Source organism: Crocodylus siamensis, chromosome 7 (genome assembly GCF_052110815.1).
Source record: "Crocodylus siamensis isolate JL-2025a chromosome 7, ASM5211081v1, whole genome shotgun sequence".
NCBI classification, from domain to species: Eukaryota; Metazoa; Chordata; order Crocodylia; family Crocodylidae; genus Crocodylus; species Crocodylus siamensis.
Window position 1 is genome coordinate 6,566,515 of NC_143401.1, and position 25,625 is coordinate 6,592,139.

A 25,625-nucleotide genomic window follows, 5' to 3' on the forward strand; every position below is an offset into this window, starting at 1 on the left:
GTGGGGGGCCCCGTGTGGACATGAGACCGGGGACAGAGAGGAAGGGAGACCAAAGGAAAGGGATGGAGGAGGGGACAAGGTATGGAGGGAAAATGCCAGGTGGGAAACAAGTTGGGGTTTGGGAAATACCAGGAGCGCAGGGGAAGAGGGAGATGATGAGTAGAGACAGTGATGGGAGACAGGGGCGCCCGCCCTGGGGCTGGCAAGCTGGAGAGGAGGTTAATGGAGCTGACAGTTCCCACAGTCTGCTTTGGGTCTCCTGCTCTTCCCATCACGGTGTGGTTGGTTGGGCCTGGGCTGCTCCACACCAGCGCCAGAGCCCCCCTGGCATCCCAGGAAGGTCCTGTGCTGTGGTGGGGAAGAGAGGCCCTTGGGTCTCCGGTCTCTGCCACCTGCTCCAAAGACCTCCCTGCACTGACATCTCTCCTCCCTCCTGCTTTCTCTCAGGGTCCCAAAGGCGACGTGGGTGTTTCCGGCGAACAAGGCATCCCCGGCCCTCCAGTAACGTATTTATTTCCATTGATTGTTGTCACCGCTTGGTGCTTTTCACATGGACTTCTTGTGGGGAAGGGTCACTGCCACTTATTCTTCCTCCTGGATGTTTAGGGAGTGGGCTCCACTGGGTCTCCCCGAAGGGCCCAGCATCCCCACAACCTGATCCACCTCCTCATTAGGGGCGTGGTTCAGGCCAGGGGCTTGGAAACAAGAAAGAGTATCCTTGTTCCTGGTGGCCAGTTGCTTTAGCTATGGCAGGAGGAGAAAATCTCAAGCAATGGACAGCTGTCTTGGCCATTGACAGAGGATGAGATCTCAAGCGATGCTTGGCCATCTTGGCCACTGACAGGAGGAGGGTGACAAGGGGATCTCCAACAGCCCTGGAGTCTGAAGTCTTCTGCTTATACTGAATGCAGTATGAACAAGGGAGTTTACCTCCCATAATGCCATCCAAACAGCTCAACCCTATGGGAATTGAAGGATTTTGTCTCTCCGGCCTTGATTTCCTTGCTGGGCCTGCTGCTATAGGAAGGGATGAGAGACTGAGGAGTACAGCGCTGGGTGGGGAGTCGCTCAGGACTCCTACTCACATGCTTTATTGGGCCAGACATGCCTTGTCCCTCTCTTGGCCTTACTCCCCCCGCCCATCCACTGTCATGCTGGCTTTCCATTGGGATACAGAGATGAGGCATGCTAGATAAGAGCCAAGTGTCATTGCTAGTCCTCCAGTGTCCCACAAGGAGGCAGATTCCTGAACAGCTGCTGCACGGCGATGCCTTCTGTTCACTCCCAGCCTCGGCAGCGAAAGGCTCTGAAGCCAACTCATCATCCCCCAGGCCATCTGGTTGTCTTCTCCCTTATTAAAAATCAAGAGTCCCTTTAAAAGGCTGTGGGTCCAGTTCAGAGCTCGCATGGGTTGGTGTGCCTCTGTTCTCTGGGATGCGGCCAGCATAACAGATCTGCATCGGTAACACAGGTGGCTGTGCGTGCTCGAGGTGGTAGTGGGCTTCATGGAAGGCCTCTTCTTGGGATACTTCTTCAAATGAGCTGAAAGGCTGGTACAATACATGGAAGGAGTTCAGCTGTTGCCTTCTAGCACATGAATGCAGTGTGTTTTTTCATGGGAGGTCTCTGCCTTCCCCCTCTCATCACAAGGGGAGCTAAAAGCGAAATGGGTTTCCAAGGCAGCTGACGGGAGGTTGCTCGGTGTCCTCAGCTGTCTGCACACTGCAGCATTTCAGGTCTTCCCAGCCAAACTCTCTGGCCACAAAGGCACAAAGCCCTGCTCCTTAGATTAAGGAGGAAGCTCTGCAGGAAAGGGGCTGTGACATGGTCCCCTACCAGTACGTGGCAATAGGGATTTATTTACTTCAAGTGCTTTGGTCTGTACTGGAATGACTCAAAAATAGCATCGGAAAATCCTTTATCTGGAGTTTATTGCCCCAAATCTTTCCTTAGTTCCCCAAGTTCATCCCTTTACCTGCCTTGAGGGGAGGCAAAGGTATGATCTGGGTTATGGTTATAATAACCAAGCCTTCCTGCCTGGGGCAGAGATGTGTGGGCATACGGCACCGATAGGTTGGAATTTATATGACAAATGAGTGAGCATCAAGAAAGGCTCTATTTTTCCATTTCTACGGGGTGGGATTCTGTTAAGTTGCCAAGAAATTGCTTGGAATCAGTGATTAACCCCCGAGAGGAGAGCCCTGACCTGGGAGCCAGGGCGTCTTGCTCCTGACATCAGCTCTCTCTCTGACTTCAGGCACGCAGTCCTCAAGTTCCTTCCTGCCTCGGTTTCCCTACATACAAAATGGGGCTTATCCTGCCTACCTTCCAGGAAGGATTAATGCCTTTGTGATTATCAAGTGGTTTGATGATGAAAAGCAATTAACAGGCCCAAATCCCTTTGGAGCTGGTGGGAGTTTCACATGAGCAAGGATGACAAGCTCTGACTCACGGATGCTGTTACATCGACAGCTGGGAAAGGGCATTGCCAATGGCTGGCAGAGTTTGGGGGGAGCAGCAGGATCTGCAAATGTTTGGGATTTGGCAGGAAGGACGAGTTTCCAATCAGTTTTAGTAATCATCGTCTTGTTGGTGGGAGGACGGGGGTGGTATTGTCACAGTCCCATTGCTCCTGGCACGTGGTCTGATGCAGAGAGGCGCCAAATTAATCCTGTGTGTTTTCTCTTTGGCACAGGGTCCTCTGGGACCCAGGGGTTACCCTGGCATGGAGGGTCCGAAAGGCGAGACGGTAAGCACCCAGGGGGCACTGGGACCACAGCTCTGCTTGCCTGCATTATGCCCTGCTCCAGCAGGCTTCCTCTGGGTAGGGAAAAGGCATTGATGCCGAGGGAGGGCCTGAGAGATCGAGCAGGGGTGGGTGGACGCTGGGTGGGTGCTGGAGTCAAGCCTCCTTCAGCTCTCAGAAGAGAATGAAATCTAGCGTCTAGAGCACCGATTCTCAGCCAGGCTGCCACGGTACCTTGGGGTGCCTTGAGATCCTTTCAAGGGTGCCACAGGGTGCGTACAGTGTTAGCACTGTTGGGTGTGCAAGCATGAGTCACAAGAGAACCTGGAGATTTCAGGCAGGAATGCAGTGTGAGAAAAACCTCTTGCCCTGTTGTGGTTTTTCTGAGTTCTTTGTAAGAGAAAAATTGCTTTTTTATTTCTCTGTAGTCAAAAAATGAGGGAAAGCTAAAACTTGGCATTTCCCAAGGGGTGCCTTCAGTCTGAAAAGGTTGAGACCCACTGGTTTAGAGCAAGCAGATAGGGGGGGCTGAATTCTCTGACGCAGCCCTGCCATAGGCAGCTCCCTTCCCCGTGCTGTGCCTCAGTTTTACCACCTGTAAAATGGGGGCCATGGCATTGATCCATGGCAGAGAGCATGATGCAGCATAACTGTCATCATCATCTGAATGCAGCACAGTTGTCATTGTCATCGTCTGGACAGCATTGTGGCTGTCACTGAACAGCCTCCCATCCACACCCTGACCCACACCCCTCCTCCTTGTGCTCTGTTTGCAGGGACCCAGTGGTTATAAAGGAATGATTGGCTCTATTGGAGCTGCTGGAAAGCCGGTAAGTCCTTTCCCCTCCCTCTCTCGGGGTTGCTGCTGTGAACGGAGGACCGGCGGGGCTGTAAGGGACTTGCTATCGTAGGCCACCACATCCTACATCACTACTACCCCTACATTAGTCCCTGCTCCTGGGAACATCTGTGCAGCCCAGGTGGAGTAAGGAGAAAGTCCCCTACTAACTCCAGAAGGGAAGGCCGTTGGTCTAAAAGACACCCTTGTAGAATTAAAGCGAGACCCCCAGCCTAGATATGCAAGAGCCAGGACATTTCCCAAACTCATCAACTCCCCCTGGAGCACCACTTCCTCCCAGGGCAGCCACAGTCTCCAACCCCCTGAGAAATCTCTGGGTCAAAGCACCTTTGCAAACCCTGGGAAGCCACAGACATGAGTGGAAGCAACATCTCTGTCTCTGTGAAGGATCCCAAAGCAAATGGCTTTAAATGGGTGGTAATGTGGCCCACTGGAATGGGCCCCAGGCTTGGACTCGGCAGATGCGTTCCCAGCTCTGCTGCCTGACCCTGGGCAAGTTTCGTGTCTGCCTTGCACTTTGGTTTCTCCTTCTGTATGATGAGGATGAGGATGGTGATCTCCTTTGTAGATCTACTGGTGAAAAGTGCCTATAGTAACGCTCAGGGATCCTTAGCAGATGTACAGAGCTGGCCCGGATCTGTGCATAGTGTTCATCCCTCCCCGTCAGACTGATCCTGTTCACTACTGCCATCTGGACAGGGTGATGGATGTTGGGAGCCTTGGAATTAAACCCTTCTATATTTCCTTTCTTTTATAGGGTGAGGAGGGACCCAAAGGGCCACCCGGGGGAGCCGGCGAGAAGGGAGATTTTGTAAGTGAAGGGTTCCCTTGAAATGTGCTAAGGGGCCTCCTGGGTTAGTGCCTGAGCTGTGTTTTCCTGGGCACTACAATGCCTCAAGCTCCTGTCCATTCTACCAGTATAGGTTGTAGCCGTGTTGGGCTGTGTCCAAGATATGCCTATGTCCATTATCCCTGCAGGCATATTTTCCACTGGTTTGCACTCATGCACAAGTGTCTGTGTACTTGGGATGTGTTACCTCCAGAGGTATCCTGCCAGGTGCCATCTCATATATAGGAATGGGTGTTTTCAACCTCACACGTGTGACATGAGGTGTATCTCTGGGGCAGAGGCGCCTCAAGCCCTTGTGCTGCAGACACGGTGTTTATGCACTTCGCTGTGGATGGATTCCCAGCAATTGCCTGCTATTCTGGTCCTGGTATCCTCAGCTTTCCCCGTTTTTCCATAGCTGGAAATGCCATCAACTCACTTCCCATGCAAACAGGATTAAGGGATTAGAGACCCCCCCACCTGGAGCAGTGCCTGGGTAAAGGGAGGAATCCTACTCCTGGTGTCCAGGAAGTAGCTTCACGCTGGTCTGTGCCCACTCCCCTGCCACCAGCTCCCTTCGCCCCTACCCCATATTCTGGTCAGCACAGGTACCTCTGAATGCTGTGGACTGGAGCTCCCGGGGGTCTGCTCTTCTTGCACTTATAGGACCTCCAGGCCTCCTGTGCGTGCATGAGTGTGAAGATATGTGTACAAGCAGCAGGGGAGCTGGGCAAACCTGTACCTGTCCAACCCTGGATTAGGGCCTTTCTCTGCTCTCCTCCAACCCCCTCCCACCTCCCCACTCACGATGCAGAGCTGAAATCTGCCCTGTATCCCATGCAAGGAAGCTCTTCCCCTGCAGGCAGGCTGCAGATCCCTGCACTGAACCACTGGGGTTTGGTTAATGTCTCTTGAGCTGCTGAGCTATCAAAGTAATGCTTGTTCTGGTCTGGCTTGTTTCCTGCAGGGTGGCCGTGGCATCAGGGGACCCCAGGGGGACCTGGGCCCCAAGGGGGAGAATGTAAGTACAGACCCTGTCTGGATTCAAGCTACTGGCTTTGGTGCAGCTGCAGGGGAGGAGGTTGCAGGGTGGGGAGTCAGGGAAGTGGCTCTTGGATGGGACTGAAACCCAGGGAAGGGAATGGACATTTCACTATTACCTCCTCTGTGCCCACCTCTGCACCCATCAGAGCCCGTCTTGTCCTACCCCTAGGCAAAGGCTCACTCAATGCTGTGCCTATCCAGCTCATCCGCCTAGGTCCCGTGCCAGGGGGAACACGTGTGTCTCACCTGCTTCTCCCCTCCCTCTTCATGGATCATCCTAAAACCTCTCCGCAGCCAGTCTCTGTCACTTGTGCTCTGCTCCGTGGTGGGCCAGAGCATCCTCAGAGGGGCTGCTGTTCCCCGTGCCTGCACCAGCTGCTCTGGATTGAAGGGTGAAACCCATCATTTACACCTGGTGTTCCTGCTGCCTTTGGGGTTGGAGGGTCTTCCTCTCCCCAGCTCCTTACTCACATCATCTTCTCTGTGTTTGGGGCTGCCCTTTGTGTGCCATCCCATCCCCACTACCACTTGCCTTTACACCCAGGAGCTCCCTGCTCCATGAGCAGCTCCATGAGACCTCCAGAGAGGAGGCTGCAAGGTGATGCATCCTGCTCTACCAGCCAAGGACTTCCATTTTTCCCAGCTCCCCATGTCCCTGGACCTGGAGCAGGTCCTCCTCTTTCCCCTGGGAGGCTCCATGCTTTTTTGAGAGTCCTGACCCCCTTCGACGACATTATTATGCAGTGATGGTTCCTCTTCCTTTGTTGCAGGGTCTCCCTGGCATTGATGGTAAAGATGGCACCCCCGGCATCCCTGGTGTGAAGGTAAGATGCCAGAAGGGGGTTTCAGATGTCTCTAGATGTTCCCGCATTCTCCCCGGCATCCGTCTGTCTCAGTGTCTCTTTGTCCCTTTACAGATTAGAAAGTTTCTTCCTCCGCCTCCTGTTAGTCAGATTCCCCCAGCTAGAGTTGCTCCTTTGCAGACCCTGAGTCGCCAGCCTTCAGGTTGCTGGTGTTCGGGCCTGGAAGAGAAGGGGTCTCTGACCTGGGATCTGTGATGAGCACCAAAGGGTTCAGTGTCCCTGACATGGAGGCTGATGCTGTGCATGACCACTAGCACCCAGCCTCCCACTGGGATCCTTGTAGCTCAGGCTGGGTATTCTGGGATATTGGGAATGCCCAGGTGGGACCCCCTTCTAGAACAAGGGGCTACCAATGGGGCTGTTGCATGGTTCTCCCCTTTACATTGCGACGGTTGCATGTGGAAGTGCTCTGGCCTCCTCCAGCTCAGATTGCCCAAAGCTCTTGAACGCTTATCCCATCTGCGCTGTGCTCCTTCAGCCCAGAGGGCCTCGACCCCATTCTGTGATTTGCTTTGCTCTTGGCTGCTACCCAGTAACAGCTTATCATCTCCCTTGCAGGGGAACGCAGGGCAACCGGGCCGCCCAGGACCACCGGGGCACCGAGGAATGGCTGTAAGTATGGGAGCCTAGAAGCCATCCCCAACCAGGCTGTCACAACCTTCCTTGCGGTGTCATTGGGCCATCTGAAGAGAGGAAGTAGAGTGGAAACTTATAAAGCACAAAAGCTTATTATTCTCTGATGTGAAAAGGAGAAGAGGCCTTCATGCTCCTTAGGACCATTCAGCTGCTTTGCTATTAGAAGGCTACCTGTGACCTGGTGGCCCTTTGAGCAATGGTCTAAGGCAGGATTCATAGTCCAGACAATCTCCCAGGACAGGCAAGTCTTGGGATTGTGGCCCAAGCAGTTGGGAGAAGACTCTGAACTTCTTCCTTCATTCAACCCCAACTTTCTGAGACGTGTCCCACCCTACATCTTGGCTTTTTCTATTTATTCCCAGTCTGTAGAGCTCCATCCCAGCAGCACCATGTTCTTCTGGCAAAGACCTCTCCCTCCCTACAAGGGGAATCTCAAAACACCTGGGACTGCATCTCAGGATGGGGACCCCCTCCATGGGCAGGTTTAGGATTTTGAAAAGTGGGGTGCAGATGGGGTGGTGCATCACCACATATAACACAACGTATTTTTGTCCAGGAAAAAGGAAATTAGAAGCTTTGCTAATATACTAGGGGCCTAAGGCTATGATATGCAGTTTAAGATCAAAGCACAAGCAAATACAACTTTAGTGGAACATGCATGAATTTGCTATATCATACCTATAAAGACACAATGAACTAGGCAAATACAATCAGGTGGTTCTTTTGTCCTGTAGTCACTTGAATTAAATGTACATCTCTTTTAGATTCATAAAACAAAATCTAGCCTTCTTGAGTTTCATTGAAAGTTATTTTCACACCTGAGTTAAAGTTTTGGCTAAACTTAAAAACAGGCTGCAGGGCTGTGAAATGACTGGAGAGAGCTGACAGACAGCAGAATTGCAGAAGGAAGAAGAGTTTCATTAGAGGAACATTCAGACCATTAAAAAGGAGAGCTGGTCGTTAACACCTGTGCAATGAAGAGTATGAGAGGAATCAGGTTAATTGTAATGAGCCATGAAGTCTAGTGACCCCCTCACTGCTGCTTGAATAAAAATGATGCTTCTGCTGCCAGACACGGCTCTTTGGGTAAACCTGAGATCTTTTATTAGACCAACTCAAATAGTTGGAAAAATTCTTCTTTGCAAACTTTCGGGTACAAATCAGGTGCCTGAAAACTTGCAAAGAAGAATTTTTCCAACTGTTTGAGTTGGTCTAATGCAAGATCTCACATTTACCCAAAGAGCCTTATCTGCCTATGCCTATGCTGCCACTGCCATGCACTTACTTTTAAACTTGGGGTTTAAAACCCAGGAATTTAAAGGGGGTGCAGCTACCCCTCTGCACCCACCCCAGATCCATCCCTGACCCCCTCGGTCACCCATCCAAAATGCACGAGGAGGGCAGTAATACCCAACACTTTCCACACACTAACTAACCTGGGTTTGTTTCGGCAGGGTTTACCAGGCCAGTCTGGCACCAAAGGTGGCCCAGGAACAAAGGTGGGTGAGAAGAGCCTTTGGGTGCTTCTTGGAACGAATAACCTCTTTGAAGGTGGGGTTGGCCTGTGGGTTTTCTCTAACTCCCAGCCCTGCAGCTGGAGGCTGTGATGGGCATGCTTGGTGCACAGGAAGACCAAATCTGTCAATGGATGGAAACAGCTTTATGACCTTTTATTTATCATTTTCCTTGCTGGCTCTTTTGACCATGGCACTGCTCTCTTTCCATCCCTCCATGCTCTTCCCTTTCTCCATCACAGGAACCCTAAGTTGCTAGTCTTCATGGTCAAGGCTGCCCCCCACCTCCCCTCCCGGCCTGACACCTCTTGTAGGATACTGAGAGATCAGCTTTGTTTCTGTTGGGCCACCAGTGCAAACTTCCCTTGCCCGCTGGTTAAGTGGTCAAACACGCCTCTCTGTGTCTTCTCATGTGCTGCCCCTCCTAGGTGGGCAAAGCCCCTTGAAAACATCCACAGCACTTCCTCATTGTCCTCCTCCTCCCTGGAAACTCCCCATTGCCAGGATGCCTACAAAAATCTTTACAGGGACAAAGCTGGGGATTTGTTGAGGACACTACTTCTCAGGTTGGCTTTGAGGCTTTCTTTTTACTCTCTCCTCTGCCTCTTTTTTTGAAAGTAGAAGGTATGTTTTTCTGTGCTATGTTTGCACAGTGTCATGCCCAGCAGGACCACGGTCCATGCCCAGGGATCCTAGGCACTAGCATGTGACTAGGCCTCCATACTACATGCCATCAATTTTGCCTCTGCATCATTCACAGGGTGAGCCAGGTCCCCGCGGGCTGGCAGGAGTTACCGGACCTCCGGGGCAAACGGTAAGTAAAGCGACGCCGTCTGTGTGTGTTACTGGGCCCCCCTGGCTCCTTTCCCATCTATGCAAGAGGGCCGGCTCTTCCATTCCTGCCTGTGTTAGCTTTTCTTTCTTCTTGGAGCTTCCCCGTGGATTAGAAAACAACACCGGCCCCTTCCCCTTGCCCCATTTCCCCCCTCCCACTGTTTGTGCAGTCTCTGCTGCAGAGAGCAGGAGCTCCAAGCCCTGCTTGCAGGGCTGGGGCACGAAGTCACCCGGGAGGTGGGAGGAAGCATAGGGATATTTTCAAAAGGATGCTGAACCCAGCCCCAGCCCCACATTGCATCTCACGCATACTCCACTGGGCTCAGCCCGTTGTCACATTCTCACTTATCCACAACCTCCACAACTCCTGCTAAGACTTTGTGCCCTATCCCCTGGTACCCAGAAGCTCCAGGATCCCTGCCCAGACCCCTGAGTAAGTCCAGTCTAGAGTCCTAACTAGCTGGGGGGGGTCTGACTTTGTTGCAGCCCTTCACATGGGCATGGCTGGGAAGGAGGCGCCACGCAGAAATCACCCCCATGTGCAAGTTGCCTGTGGAAGGCCCCAAAGGGCAAAGGAGTGCATGGGAATACTGAGAGGTGGGAGATGGTGGGTGTTCCTGGAGGATGCTTGCAGAGCCCTGGACGAGCAGCAAGAGGTGCTGCAGCACTAGCCCATCCTAATAAGGATTTCTTTTCCACAGGGTGAGCCCGGACCTCTAGGTGAGCAAGGGCCGCAAGGTGTTCCTGGGCTGAAGGTGAGTCCAGAAAACACGCTGGAGCACTAGCTAGTGGTTGGGGCAAGGCAATGGGATCCAGACCTCCTGGACCCTCTCCAGGCTCTAGGAGGGGACCTGGTTTGAAAGTTAGCACTGGGGGTCTAGAGCTAGGACTCCTGACTTCTTTCTGAGATCTGGGAAGGAGCGTGCTCTTGAGCGCACTCAGGTATTGTGCTTCAGTAATTGCTGGAGCAAGACAACGGGAGTGCGGGGTTGAATTCCTCATCTGGATGGGAACATGTTGCACTGCTTGGATGTGATGTATTGGGAATCAGGACTCTCTGTTCTGGCTTTAAGTTGCCACAGGACCCTTGGCAAGACCCTGCCCCTCTCCACTCCTCTGTTTTCCCTGTCTGCAGACTGGGTGTAATCCTTCCCTGTGCAATGTGGGGTGTGGGGGGTTTAATCCATTTGCAGATTGCTCTGGCTGAAATGCATCCCAGGAAGGGCAGACACTGCCATTTGCTCAAGGGAGCTCCCACACTCCTGTGGCTGAGACCTGTTGCTGTTGGGGAGAGTGGATACACAACCACTGAGTGGTGATAAAGCAGGAGCTTGGCATACATGGGGAGGGAGCTGCAAGCACAGGGGGCCTGGATCCCACCCTACCCAGCTCTGCCTCCCAGGCAGCTATTGCTACACACCTGAGTACCTGGCATGGGAAGAGAGGACGGGCAAGCTGGGGTTAACCTCTCATTCATGGGAAACCAGGTAGCACCCTTGCACTCCCTCACTGGTATTTAGGAGAGGGGCTCGTGGGGACTGTAGGTAGTGGGGTGGGAGGAAGGGGCACAGCCATAGAGGCTGTGCAGAGGCTGGAAGGTGGCAGTGAAATAATGGGGAGAGTGCTACCAGGCATAATCTGCTCAGGACCCACTGCTCTTTCCTCTCTGCAGGGCGATCGGGGTGAGCGTGGCCCTGTGGGTCCCCAAGGTGTTCAGGGGAAAGTGGTGAGTATGGCATTGCTTGCATGCATACCCATGTGCGCATGTGCATGTGTGTGTGCACGTGCATGAGTGCATGCACGCATGCATAGGTGCATGTGCATACAGCAACTCCGGCACCAAAGCCTTGGCAAGGACGTGGACGTGGAATTTCACCTTTTCCTCCTCCTCAGACAAAGCCCAGTGCCCACAGGGCTCAAATGGCTCGATCAGGCTGGGCTGGATCAGGTCTGTAGCTAGAGAAGGGTCTCTGTGGAGCATGCACTAGTGGTCCATGTGTATCGCACCTCTCCCTAAGCATATCAGCTTGGTGCAGCTTGTCACCACTCCCGGCAAAGCCAGTGTCTCTGCAGACAGACCAGCTACTCTGAGTCCCTTGCAAAGTTACTGCCTGTCTTCTGGTCCAGAGCCATCCTGGCCAGAGGACACCAACAAAGCAGGAAGAACGCAGCTTGGTTTGAAGTTCCCAGGTGGGGCGGGACACTCAGATATCTGTCTGCACTTGGGAAACTGCATCTGTTTCATGTGCATTGTTCTGAGGAGGAATAACCGCCCCCCTAGCCCAAACCAGCATGGCCACAGTGCATTTCAGCCCATGGATGGACATTGAAATAACCATCCGAGCTTGCTTGCCAAGGCAGTTGTTGGCCACAGTCCTACTGCACTGCAAGGGCAACGCCCTCAGTTCCCTATGGGTACTGCATGAGGCTGGGGTTAGAGTTGGGGGTAGATGCAGTGTTAGTGGGATCCCATAGCCTGCACATCCATGTGCCTGGACAGGGCAAGCCTTTTGAGGGGAACTAGTGTGTCAGTGCCTCATTAGCAAAGTGGGATCGACCTCATGCTCCTGCCAGGGTGTCTGAGCACTGGCCTGGGATTCAGGATCCTTGTCTTCTAGTCCCTGCTCTTCCATTGTGCGACTTTGGGCAAGTTTCTTTCCGTCTGCTTGCCTCAGTTTCCCCATTCTATGAAGTGGGAATAGCCATGCTGATCTCCTTTATAGAGGTAGGAAAAAAGATATCACCCGCAAAATCCCATGCCCCTCCTTTTGTAAAGCACAGAGGAGAAAATCTGGGAAGTATTACATGCATTATGTACCCTCTGCACCTGAAAGCCAAAGGCTGGGCATGCAGTGCACTCGAGACTGCCTCCAGCTCCATGCGGGGACTTGCATAAATAGCCACAGTGATGCTGCTGTGTGGACTCTTCTCATGGTGGGGCCGGAAGGCACCACGCCGTTCGGTTCCCTCTGCACTCAGGAATCGTGACTGTGCCACTGAGGCTCAGGCCTGGGGAGGTTGGCCCTTTGGGAGCCCTGGTGCATTTTAACCGAGCCAACTGGTGCGCTAATAGGAACGCCGGCATTAATTGTGTTCCGGCCCCAGGAGCCTCCTCCAAGCAATTGAACCTGAAAGGGGAACAGAACCAGCCTGGTGCCTGCTGCGAGTGGCCAGACAGCCAGAGGATTAGCCAGCAGGACTGAATTGCTTGGGGATTAACAGTCCTGAAATGCCAGTTATGTGTTTGCAGCCGGAGCTGGGAGTGGAGTCTCCTGGGAGAGGGGTGTGCTGCTGGGAGGGGGGGTTTTGCCTTTGCAGATTTTTCTGCTGGTCTCTCTGCAGGGTGCAATGGAGGCTGTAAGGCTGTTTGGCAGGGGGAGGGCTGTCCTGTCTCCTGTGGGTGGCCTTGTAGACAAGAGAGACTGAGAGAGAAGTTCTCTCAGTATCTAGCAAGTTGAGTGAATAAAAAAAAAGTCTCCTTAAATGAAGTCCAGGTCCTTACACAGAAGATGTGGTGACATGACCATGCATGTAGACTGTGCCCACCTGCCTGAGACCCTGGGCATGTATTCTGCTTGCCAGCACATGCCAAAGTTGAGAACGATTCATCTTCTCTGCCATAGAGGTACTGTATTTTCTCTCAAATAACACACAGTTTTCCCTCAAAACGAGCTGCTGGGAATTGGAGTGTGCATTTTTTGTGAGAAATATGGGAAGAGCAGTTTCTGTCCTTAAGGGCAAAAGTAAAATCTGCTTGTAACTCACAGGGAAAAGAACAGCGAGCAGACTTGTCTCCCCAGCTGCTGGTACTCAGTTCCTTCCTACAAGAAAGAGCTTTTTAATTTTATTCTGCCTTTCAAAAGCAATGTACATATTATATTCCAGGGCATGTTGTATGCAGGAAAATATGGTACTCATGGCACTGAGACTAAAGCTAGGACACCAGAGGGATGACCCATTTGGTGGGGATGATGCTTGCCTGGATCCTGCAGCGCACGGTGCTCTGCTAATGGGAGTTTTGTCTCAGACTTCTTTGCAAGCCCATTGCAGCGCAGACCATTTCATTGCCTACCTTAGGGCAGCATCTGGAATACATAGGTACAGAAGCCCCCAGCTACTGTTCCTGTCTAGTTTCCTAATCTTATGGGTTCAGTACCCCAGCAGTCTTGAATACGCTTCGTTGTTTTTTCATTAGCCACCACTGTGGGCTCTGAACATGACTGTATTAAATTTAGTTTTTGCATTCCCAGCTGCCTGTCTGTGCTCAGTTGTCAGCGAGTCTTCCTCACTGAAGGTCTGTTTCTTCCCCTCCAACATTAATTCTTTCTTTCTCATGTTGTTTGGATTTCCAGGGATCTAAAGGGGAGCAGGGTCCTCCCGGCATCCCAGGATCCCAAGGCCTGCCAGGTGTCAAAGGAGACAAGGTAAGGTCTTGAAATACTTGACTGAAGGGAGGGAGATCGAGAGGGCCAAGGGCAAGAGCAGAAGGGAAAAGAGGTTTACAGGGGCACAGTTTGCAAAGAGCTGATATACTACAGAGAAGAATGGTTGCCCCATAAATATATACCCTGGTTATGATAGATGGACATTGGACACAATGTGTGTGGTCAGTGGATGGGTGGATATATGGTAGACAGATTCATGGATGGCAGAGATGTTGGGGGATGGAGATAGTATGTGCCTGTTTGGTTCATAAAGTGGAAGAACAGATAGCTAACAGGATAGAATTGATGACAGCAGATCTGGATGGATGGTTGCATACTTACTAGTGGATACAGTGAGGGGCAGATGAGCAGACATCATAGTTGGGCGATATATGATGGTGGATGGATGGATACAGAGAGTGGATGGATTGATAAGGGTAGGTGTTACAAGTGAATGACTGGAAGGGGTGGATGGATGGATAAATAGCACTGAACATGCTTGGTCAGATGACAGCGTGTGAGATACAGAAGTAGCCAATTCTTTTTGCATTGATTTTTACTGATACCGGTGGCTCTTTTAAAAACTTGCTGCAGGACATGGTCTTCACCAAAGCTAGCACCAGAAGTGGGAGAGACCTTTCCTGAGGCTGTTGTGAGAATCTGTTTGGCCTAGGTTCAGTTTTCTCAGGGCATCGCAGGGGGCTGCTGCACAGAGAGTTTGCACCACTGCTAAGTGAGAAATGCCTGTTGACGGCACCCGGTGTGGTCTGGAAACATTGATCTCTCCTTGAGTACAAGCGTAAATGGCAGCTTCCAGTGCAAAGCAGGAGGGAAATGGGACTCAGTGCTCTTTGAGGGCTCCTTTCATGCCTGCATGTTAGGGCTGAGAGTCCCAGGGAAAGGGAAAACTGCCTGGAGAAGAGCAGAAGCAGCATGATGGAAGAGAAGGTGGCAGTGGTTGAGTCTGGTGAAGTCTTTTCTTTCTCCATGCCTTCCTACCAAGCTCCTCGAAAGACCTCCCTGCACCGTGATAGATGCTGCATGCTGGGCTGCAGCAGAAAGAGCCTTGGCTGGAGAAGGGCAGATGGGGATTAGCTTCAGAGGCTTCCTTGGGAAAGAGAAGGGAACGAGAGCTGTGCAGGCTGCTCAGATCCAAGAAGCTCTGCAAACCAAAGCAGGGGCCACCCCTGTGCTTGGGACTTTGGGTCCATGTTTCATAGTTTCCAGGGTCAGAAGGGACCTGAGCAGATCATCTAGTCCGACCCCCTGCCATGGCAGGAAAGAGTACTGGGGTCAAACGATCCCAGCAAGGTGTACATCCAGCCTCCCCTTAAACACCCCCAGGGTAGGAGCCAGCACCACCTCTCTTGGAAGTTGGTTCCAGATCCTAGCTGCCCTGACCGTGAAGTAGCGCCTCCTGATATCTAACCTGTCACAGCAACAGGGTGCTTACTCTTGCTACTAAAGAAACGAGCCTCACTCACCTCCTCCTGTTCACTGTGCACCAACCCCAAAGTGAGGGTGGCCTGGATCGGCCCCAAGCAGCTGCACTTAAGGTTGCTGGAAACCTAGGTCTTGGTGCCATGGGTGCTTCTCAGGGCCCACTCCCAGCCCATGGGCACCAGCTGAATGGGAGTGGGTGGGCAGCATGTATTTCCCTGGTGACATGCTCTTGACATTAATTAAACCCTGAGAAACAGGTTTTATATTGTGCTGTTGTTCCCACTTCATCTGTGGGTTAAATAACTCTTGACTCTTCTGGATCAGGGTCCGGCTGTCCCCTGGGACAGAATGGCCTAGAGGACTATCCCAGGACCTGGTGGGACAGAAAGCCCCAGGCTCTGATTTCAGCTCACAGGGGCTTTGCCTGCTTAGCTGCCTGCTTTCTGCTGAGCTTCATCGGTGGGAGGCTTGCCGCAAAAAGTGGAGTGGCAATTCATCTGCACAGGCAGTTGTTTACAATCACATTTGCGCTCAATTAGCCTCTGATTCATGCGCCTAATCAGGGATGTGGAGACTTGATCCAAGGCCTCTGGAAAGCTTCCCGCAGACCTCTCTGGGCATGGAAAGGATCAGACCAGAGACAGCTTAGCAAGAGTGCAAATAAATGCTGATGTGCAGCTGAAGCTAGGTTTTCTGCACCACTTATTACCCAGATGACAATTTGGCCTTGGGGCTTGGATTTAAAGCAGTGCACTGATGGCTTTAATGCCTACCTCTAACAAGGCTGGGTAGATGGATGGAACTGACTGATACAGTTAGGCTGATGTAAAACCTGGGATGGGGATTTTAGGGTAGGTACTGGTCTCTGAAGTCTCACGGTGTGTCACGAGCCCCTGCTTAGCCACTTTTGTAAAACACTCGCGATGCAGCTGCCTTTGTCGTCTCGTGCCAAGGCACAAAGACCTGGATCCTGATCACTCTCTTCTCTCTTTGTCCAGGGCTTTCCAGGAAAAATTGGTTCCAAAGGTGGCGTGGTAAGTCTCTGAGCTTCTTGCTGCTCTTGTAAGCTGCTTTTCTCGGGCTTGAAGTCTGTAAGGTTTAACAGTACTGGCTTCTGTTTACTGAATGGGGAACTTGCTTTCAATGACTAACCCAAAAGCTTCATGGGTCAATGGCTTGGCTTCCCTGGTCCTGTCATTCTGTATCAAATGCCAAGTGGTTATTCACATCCTAGAAACATAGGTCTTAACTGCTAGTGTCCGCAGAGCCTTTATTACCCTACACTTGACAGCAAAGCAAAGAACAAACCCCTAGAATAAGTCAGAAATGTTTTAATGAAACAGCTTTTCATCAGAAAAATGCCAATTTATTGAAAGAGAAACAATTTGCACTGTAATTTTCCATTCCTGCTGCAAGAACTTTGCACAAAGAACATTTAAACAAAGGTATCTGGCTTGTTTGCTTTCTTATGGGCGCTGCAAACGATTGGGTGCAAAGTCACAAATCTCTATCCACGTAATTGCAGCTGCAAATCAGGTGCTTGGACATCTCACCGTCTTAAACTGCATTTGCAAGTAACTGAGCATGTGAGATTACAGCCTCCAGATAAGAGGCTCAGCCAAGCAAAAATATGGCTCTGTGTGTGCCTGCGTTTGTCTTCTCCATGGTGAGGGCATGAGATTAATTGTATTGACTGACTCTTTTCCTCCCATGTAGGGAGACCCTGGCGTGGAAGGTCTTCCCGGGGAGAAGGGGGAGAAGGTAAGGAGCCCTTCAGACAGGTTTTGCTCCTGGTTTGAGAGAGACACGTGCATGACAAGAATGCCCCCAGAGGACAGTGTCGCTACACCACAGTGCTATTCAATGTCTGAAGGTTGCATGGACCCTACTGATGGCTTAAGGGCATGCCGATGTGCCCAGATGATCCACCAAGAATAGGGGTGGGTGCTGACCCTCTGCTGCACAGTCTCCCAGCAGACGGTGCTCAGCAGTAATCCAAGAGCTTGTGGCAGTACTTCACACCCATGTTCCCTCTTTATTTTATGTCTAGGGTGAATCAGGTGAGCCAGGACCAAAAGGGCAGGTGAGTGCCTATAAATCTAGGAATTAACAGCTTCCTGCACCTTTCCATGTGAACTTTCTTTCTGTGATAACCCTCCACCACCTGTTGGCTCTTGGGTGTCCAAGGGACCAGTGGGGTTTGCTACTGGGGTTTTGTGGAGGGCTGGTGGGATGGGAGGGAACTAGCCTTTGTCTGTTAGTTGCTTTCAGAGGGGACAGTAAGGCTCTACCTTGGGGTGATCCCACTGGGGTCTGTGGCGGGCCAGTAGTGGGGGCTGCTGCGCCTGAGCCACCCATCTCACTGTGCCCGACCACCTTCCAGGCTTTGAGTGCCTCCCTGGGGATGCCTTGTATCTAGCCGAGTCCCTTCCTGGAGCACACTCACTAGTCTGAGGGTAATGTTGCCATCACCCAGGGTCTGGAGTGATCCTGGCTCTGTGCCCCCTGGGAAACACAGGCCTAGTAGCCCTTGAGGGTACTCGACCCGCTTCATGAACTTGGGGTGCTTCTCTCAGTCTTAAGCACAGACAGTGGTCTCCCTTATTCAGCCAAACCAAGGGGATCCCAAGGCATAATCTAGATCCATTCCCAATAACTCTCCCACACTGGGTACAAAGGAGAACTTTACTGGTTAAAAAGAGTAGGTTTGGAATAGGGTACAGGGTAGAGCAATATCAGAGAAGTCCCACAGAGCAAACTGGCATGGCTGGGTAGTCTTTAATCACGCATCTGAGTTACTGCAAGCTCTATATCTAGTTAGATCTCAGGTAGCTTACTCACAAGTATCATCCAGAGGCAGGCCGTTCACTGATCAAGAGAGGGAGAGAGAGCAAGCTTCAGATGGTCCAGCTCTTCTCCCTCTGAATTTTCATCATGACTACTGACTCTCTTCCTGGGCAGCCCTTAATTTATATAGACCTTGTGACCTCATTTACCTGGTCCAATGGAGGCCAGCACCTGTTGGCTGCCAGCCAACCAATTTGAAATGTATCACTGGTTGCTGGGCAGACTGGCATTGCTTCAAACAATAGGGAGCCTAAGCCCCCAACCCAGGTATGTGATGCCAGTCATGTAGGCAGAGAGAGCAGGTTTCCCCCTCCCCCAGGAATGTAGCCAGTTCAGGTTACCTAAAGAGATGGGACGTCTGCGGGGTCCATTTTAACCAAACTATCACAGGGCAGAGTTTTTGGGGAGAGACAGAGGTGGCCTTCTGCCACAGGGTCCCATGGCCAAGCTTCCATGTTGCTCTGCACAATCTCAGTCTAGGGCTTTATCCGAAATGGTGGGCTGTGAATCGAATGCTGTTCCAAGGGCACTGGAAATCGGTGCCCAGTTCCCATTGAGAAGATGCTGATAAATGCAGCTGCTGCTAATAAGCCTGTTATTTGGGAGCCTCAGCCAGGAGCATAGATGGATTTTGGTATCTTGAAGTGCCCTCCTCCTACATGGATTCTGGCCTGGGTCCACCCACAGGGTCCAGAGCCTACAGTGCAAGACTAGCTTGAGATCCTCCAATTGCTGATTCCTCTCTCCTTCTACATTGCAGCAAGGCATCCGTGGTGAGCCTGGCTTTGCTGGTCCTTCTGGTGATGCTGGCTCACCTGGCGTGAGAGGTTACCCAGGCCCACCAGGCCCTCGTGGGCTCAGTGGAGAGCGCGGCGTGCCAGGAATGCCTGGGCGGCAAGGCATGCCGGTGAGTGACCCCTTCATATGTGGTTTGTACCCTCTACAGCAGGGGTAGGCAACCCCCAGCATGGATGCCAGAGCATGGCACTCGAAGGCATTTTCCTTGGCACACATGCCTGTGGTGGTGGAGAAGGGGCCAGGGCTATATGCCAACAGCAAGGATCGGGCCCCTCGTGGCTCCCCTGTCATCCACCCCTGGCACACCAACATCTTACAAGTTGAAGTTATGGGTGTTTTCGGTGCTCTGCCCAAAAACGTCACTGACCCCTGCTCTGCAGGGTAGGGAGCACATGTTCCAGGTGAAGTGCGACTTTGATCCACATGAAAGGAGGAATCCAGCCCACGATGCGGGTGGAGCCAGAGAAGGGACACGGGCAGGCAGATACAGTGTGCCAGGCCCTGCTCCACTGATGTCACAAGACAAAACTCCATTGATTTCAGTGGGAGCAAGGACAGATGCCGTCTGGAGATAGACAGCACAGGCTGGACACTCCTAAGTGAGCTCCCTGGCTCTTGCTGATTTAGTAGGCGTGATACAAGAGTACCCTCTTGTGCCCAATAATAGCAGTGCAAAGGCAGGCACAGGGCTGCATAACTGCTTTGCTGCAGCTCTGCTCTCTGGAGGTTGGGCCTCTTTTTATTTCCATTGGGCAAATGCTTCCAATGTGGGTGCTTATTTCTTAAGCAACGCATGGGCTGTGGATGGTTTTCATGCACACGGCGAACGCTTAGCTGTAGATGGACTGGAATCTCTGCACTTCCACATGCAGCATGTTAAAACTTGCAACTGGCAATTAATAATTGCTAATATTAGTACAACCTCAAGGTGCTTTCCAATGCACAGGTGAAGCTGGGGAGGCTGAACAAGGATGCATTCCTGCCCTCCATGGGCATGTACCTGAGGAAGGGCTGTTTTTGCCGTGCATGTGTTTTTTCATTATGGGTATTTTACCCTGCGCAAAATCGCTGAGGTGAGACACTATCAAGGGGCTCAAAGTAGGGCTTGGATTTTGCCTTAAATTTACAGATCTCAAGAAGAAAAATCTACAACAAATCTTCAACCCTCAGGTCTGCCTGGGCTGCCAAATCCGGGATCAGCACTAGAGGGCACAGCATACCTTTTATCTTAGGACTTCACGTTTTCCCTGCCAGGACCCTAGCATTCCTTCCCATGCAGCTGCACAAAGAGGATAGCGTGGTTATGACCCCAATATCTATTTCTGACTGTCCTACCTGGTAGCAAGTCATTCGTAGGTGGGGTTTAAGACAATCGCCAGCCCTGTGTTACACAAAGATCAGTCAAAGGAGCAAGCTGCTGGATTTCCATGCTCCAGAAAGTAGCAGTTGCTCTTGATCCCCTTAGTGGGGGGCAGCACAGCTGATGGGATGCCATTGCCCAGCCTGCCCGTGGGTTGTGGCGGGAGTGACCCTGAACGGAATAGCTGGGGAGTGGTATTGGTCTCTGTTTGTCGGGCAGCTGCATCTCTGAGCTTCTCTCCTCCCTTCTGCTCCCAGGGCCGGGATGCTGGGGACCAGCACATTGTTGATGTAGTCTTGAAGATGTTGCAAGGTGAGTAGAAGCACTGCCCCTGCTGGGTGACGCTCCCTGTGGCTCTGCAGGCACCAACCCCCCTTGCCTTGTGTCTGCCTTACAGAACAGCTGGCAGAGGTGGCAGTGAGTGCCAAGAGAGCAGCTTTAGGTGAAGCTGGTGTGATGGGACTGCCTGGCCCCCCAGGGCCCCCTGGGCCGCCTGGTGAGCAAGGCCTGCATGGATCCCCTGGACCACGTGGCATCCCGGGCATTTTAGGAGCCATGGGGCAGATTGGCAACACTGGGCCCAAAGGTAAGTGCCACTGCCCCAAACTGGGATTTCTTCCCTAAGCTATTTTTGGATTTTATTTTTGCTAATTTTTTTTAAATTTAATTATTTTTAATGGTCCCCACTATTTTCAATGTTGATTGGTCAGCTTTGTCATGAGATGCAATTGGTCTCTTCCCCCCTCCTCCTAACAAATGCAATGTCCCTGTGGATTATAACAGCCTCAACCCCGCATCCAGCGCCTTGTTTTGTCTCTGTGTGGAATCAGGGGCTGCATCTTCCTCCTCCTCCTCTTCCTTTTCCTCATTCGGCCCACCACGAACTTTCAGCCCTCCGCATCCTGTACCACAGCAGCCAGGCAGCACAACCTGCTGCCCCTTGCACCCCTTCAAGAGACCTGAAGCTATTGCTTCTATGGTGTGTTCACACCAGCCACCTCTCTTGTTTCACACAGGGAAGCGAGGAGAGAAAGGAGAGCGTGGAGATGCTGGACGTGGACATCAGGGCATGCCGGGACCTCCGGGAATCCCAGGTGAGCCCTCTGTGGAAACCTGACCGCTACACAGAACCGGAAGGTCAAGATTACTGTAGTACAGATCATGAAGATGGAAAAAGCGCCGGTAGATCACCTAGTCCCCCAACTAGTGAACGATGGACCCACTTTCTGGTGCTCTGTCCAATCTAGCTTTAAGTCGCATAGCTAATGGGACCTCCTGTGCCTTCCCCAAGACTGACATCCTAGAAGTGCTGGAGCACGAGGCTGGGAGTGGTGCAAGAGCTCCTGATCGTCTGTTTGGACCTGCTATTGGGAAGGAGCCGGGCTGTAGACACTTGAGAACAGCTCTGACTCCGATTCCTTCTAGCAGAGGACAACTCTCCAGCCTGCTCCATGGCACCCCTTGATGCTCCACTCCTGGACTCCTCTCGTACTGTTTTGCCAATACCCGGCTCTCCTTAATCCCCCTCCTGATGCTGTCTGCTGAGCTCAGCAGGTGTTGTCTTCTCACGCAACACAGGAGCTGAATCCAAGACTCAGAATTATGGCTGTCAAAGGAACCCATGAGACCTCTCATGCAAGGGGGCCTAGATACCTGGGTACTTGATGTTTAAGTATAAAGATGTTTTGGCCGGTCAGAGAATAGCCTACTGCAATGCCAATAGTTCATTAACTTCCATGGGAGTTGCTTGTACCCCGACCGGGAAGAATTAGGCCTGTTCCCTAGAGAGGTCCCAATCCAAAGACCAGTAGACATCTTTCCATTGAGTTCAGTGAACCTTGGATCAGGCTCATAGTGAGAGGACTGCATCTTAGAAAACAGACACCTAGACCTTGAGTATTTCTCTCTCATTCTAGGTCTTCCTGGCATCCCTGGCCATGCCCTCAGTGGCAAAGATGGAGAGCGAGGCCCTCCTGGATCCTCTGGGCAACCAGGACGACCTGGGTTACCTGGGCCGGTTGGTCTCCCCGGATTCTGCGAGCCCGCTGCCTGCCTAGGAGCCTCTGCTTATGCCTCGGCACGTCTGACTGAGCCAGGAGCTGTCAAAGGACCTATGTACTGAGTGATGCATGCTGGCATCCTGGGAGAAATTAAATGGGAACTTTTATCGACCAAGCTGGCCGAGCACCACCAAGACACAGCTGGTCTGGGGCTGGAAACCAAAGAGATGGGACACTCCCAACTTGTGTAAAGCAATATAGATGGGGAACCTCTACCTACATGCCCGGGCATCAAAACCACCTGCTCTCTTCTGGTAGGAGGGAGACAAATGGTTACCAGGGGACGTACAACTAAAGGGAAAAGACATCATTGGGGACTGAATTTGACATATAAAAAACCCTCAAACACTTTAAAAAAAAATCACGGTGGGGGTGAAAGCCAGAAGAATAAGACTCCTTTGGCTCCAATATTGTGTCCTCTTCATTAGGGCTCATTAGTTACCTCAGTCTGACTGCCCATGCCCAACTGTCATTCTCCCCAAAAGAAATAAATTGCCTTTTTCTACATATTCTTTTATTCTTCTATGTTCTATTTTGTGTGTAGGCAAAAGCTTATTGTTGTCTGTCCCCCTTTCTGTCCTAGTTGTTTTCCAAGAAGAAAAAAAAAATGATGGTTGCCTATTTAATGAAGTCTCCTGCTCCAGCCGCCTTTAACGTTGGACACTTCCCAAGCTGTAAATCTGTGTAACATAGGATTATTTTATAATTAAGAATGAACGCATTCATCCACTTTTTAACAAAATGGACAATAAAATTGAGATGGGAGGTTAATTAACTTAATTAACGCGTTGAGATTTATTTGAACAGAATAGGAATTTGTTGCCTTGCAAGTTTTGTTTTTTAAGAGAACGTTTTCATTTATTTCGGTGAGGAGTCGGAGGGGTTCACTACTTCCCCAGTGGAAAACAAAACTGAATCCAGGCTCTGGATTAACTTCATTAACAGGAATAATTTATTCTGCATGTGCCCAGTCTCAAAGGAAAAGCATCTCAAAGGAAAAGGGGCTGTTTCCGGAGCCATCCTCGGTGATGACCCAGGAAGCCTGGAGTTGCAACTGGAACATCTTTACTCCTGATGCCCTGTGTGTTAGACTCTAATAAAATTTGCACAGCTACCCACAAACCAAAGGAAAGTGGTGGAATTATTTCTTGGTTGGACTTAAATGGGCAGAATTTTTGGTCTTATTTCTATTCTTGATTTTTTTTTTTTCGTTCCCTTCTAACAAAAAATTATGGTTCCTTTGCTGCTGAAAGTCCCTTGGAGATGAATGCCTAGCTAGCCTTTAGGCACAGAAGGTGCCTGAGGTTACACGCACACAGTCTTTGGCAAATCCAGGGGCTCGCCCTGTGCATCCAGGCCAGTGCTGTATAAACACAATCTCTTTTTTCCAGCTCTGGGAAACATTTGATCCAAACTGAAAGTAAAATAAGCTGTTGCAGGTAACTGGAGTAGCCTCATCAATTTACACTGGAGCAGTTGCATGCTCTGCCTCTCGCTGCCTGTCTGCCATTATTCAGCTCTCTAGAGCATCAAGGGAGGTCCAGCTTGCAAAGACTGGAGCAATGCAATTCATGTTTCTGTGCAAACGTCCATGCAATTCATGTATCTATAATTTATTTTGCTTTGTTTTTGTTAGAAATGAACCCACACACACAGTTCAAATTTAGGCTTTTCCCAAGGCTTGGAGATTGTTACAGGCATGCTGGCTTCTAAGCAGTTGCTTTATAGCATGTTAACAGCATTTCTGAGGCCCCTTTGAAGGATCGGGCTGCAAATCACTGACAGTCAGAGTCAGTTAAGTAGGGCTGCTGGGTGGGGGGATAATATGAGGCAGCAAGTGTGCAAGGGGAGTGACACCTGGTGGTTCGGTCTCGTGTCAGGGAAGGGCAGAGTGATTATTACATCCCAGCATTTTGCTTCCAGTCCCTGGGGGCATCCCAGCATTGAAACCAGCTCAACCGCCGGGCCTCACAGAGCTCCTGGGCTGACAATCAGGACAACATCTTTGGGCTGGCTTCCCCAGCTCAGCCACCAGCATGGTGATCTTTCATTGCTGAGAAACTCTCTGCCTCATCTTTTAACTGCCTTGTTTATCAACCCAGAGCAGGAGCACAGTGAGGAGGAGCGGGTTTAGCTCAGTAGACTGTGGCTTCTTATTTATGGGGCAAATCTAACTCATGATAGAAGTGGAAGGTCACGTACTACATCTCAAACGCCAAATGAGACGAGTTCCTTGGGACTCGTGCTTGCTCCTACTGGATGCTGTCCGTGTTGCACAGAGCATCCATTGCAATTGCTTCTGATTGCCCTTCCCTCACATGTGCTGTCAGTCTAAGCAGATTTCAGGGACTGAATGAACCCTGGAGACTGGCCTCTGTTCCCACTCCATGGTGGATGGAGCTCCCCGTTGGCAGTGGGTCAGCCTGCTCAAGAGGCAGGGCCTAATATCTGTCAACAAGCAACTTTTCAACATGCTCTACATCAATATACTCTTACAAAGGTCAGGGAGAATTTCCCTCTAGGACTGTACATGGGAGACACATACCGGTGTCGGCAGGTGGTAGAGGCTGCATTTCCAATGCAGGTCTATCTACAACTCATATCTATATCGCTATATGTAGCCCAATGACCGTCTGTTGACAATTCATATCTATACCTCTACATATAGCCTAATGACCAGCTATTAGCAATTCGTATCTATATCTCTGTGTATAGCCCAATGACCAGCTATTGGCAATTCATATCTATACCTCTACGTAAAGCCCAATGACCAGCTATTGGCAATTCATATCTATGTCTCTGTGTATAGCCCAATGACCAACTACTGAGCACTGGGGTCAAGAAAGAATTTTCCTTCATCTGGGCATGTTTTACCCAGCAAACTCTCTGCCATGGCAGAGGCCCAATCCAATGGCAGTGCCCTCAGTTTTGCCTGCTCTCTTCCTGGGGCACATCGTAGATTTTGAGGCCTCTGGTTTGCTGTATTACAGATCCCAGGTTTATCCTCTAGCACTGGGTGTTGCTGGACCCACAGCACACAGAAGCATCACATCCCCAGGGAAGAAAGTGGGCACAGCTGAGCTCTGAAGCTGAAAGCTCTTTGGTGAGAATGACCTACTGGTAATGGCTGAGACTGAGACACAGGGGCATGACATGCCTATGACAGGTCCTTATCTCTCCAATACTAACATAGCATCAAGGAGTCCCAGCCACAGACTGGGAGTGTGTGTCCTGTGTTTTATGAACACAGAATATAAAGGATGGTCCTTGACAGGAGTCAAGTACTTGATACTGAGTGAGGGATGTACAAGCAGAGGTCAAGGTCTGTGCACTGATGATTATAGTCACTGGGTTTATAGTTTCATAGT

General features: G+C 51.1%; 1 protein-coding gene across 1 annotated transcript in view; it reads left to right on the top strand.

The window, feature by feature from the left end:
* The window catches only part of COL9A2 (collagen type IX alpha 2 chain), a 39,165-nt gene extending 16,128 nt beyond the window's left edge, over positions 1 to 23,037 (top strand). Inside the window, exons 13-32 of the mRNA XM_090057939.1 lie at positions 448 to 501; positions 2,696 to 2,749; positions 3,523 to 3,576; positions 4,363 to 4,416; positions 5,402 to 5,455; positions 6,249 to 6,302; positions 6,900 to 6,953; positions 8,432 to 8,476; positions 9,252 to 9,305; positions 10,027 to 10,080; positions 10,998 to 11,051; positions 13,678 to 13,749; positions 16,191 to 16,226; positions 16,909 to 16,953; positions 17,243 to 17,275; positions 18,800 to 18,946; positions 20,455 to 20,509; positions 20,595 to 20,783; positions 21,214 to 21,291; positions 22,114 to 23,037. Of these exons, the coding sequence (XP_089914065.1) occupies positions 448 to 501; positions 2,696 to 2,749; positions 3,523 to 3,576; positions 4,363 to 4,416; positions 5,402 to 5,455; positions 6,249 to 6,302; positions 6,900 to 6,953; positions 8,432 to 8,476; positions 9,252 to 9,305; positions 10,027 to 10,080; positions 10,998 to 11,051; positions 13,678 to 13,749; positions 16,191 to 16,226; positions 16,909 to 16,953; positions 17,243 to 17,275; positions 18,800 to 18,946; positions 20,455 to 20,509; positions 20,595 to 20,783; positions 21,214 to 21,291; positions 22,114 to 22,319 (1,446 nt within the window). The 3' untranslated portion in view covers positions 22,320 to 23,037. The remainder of the gene's footprint in view (positions 1 to 447; positions 502 to 2,695; positions 2,750 to 3,522; positions 3,577 to 4,362; positions 4,417 to 5,401; positions 5,456 to 6,248; positions 6,303 to 6,899; positions 6,954 to 8,431; positions 8,477 to 9,251; positions 9,306 to 10,026; positions 10,081 to 10,997; positions 11,052 to 13,677; positions 13,750 to 16,190; positions 16,227 to 16,908; positions 16,954 to 17,242; positions 17,276 to 18,799; positions 18,947 to 20,454; positions 20,510 to 20,594; positions 20,784 to 21,213; positions 21,292 to 22,113) is intronic.
* The last annotated feature ends 2,588 nt before the right edge of the window (positions 23,038 to 25,625 follow it).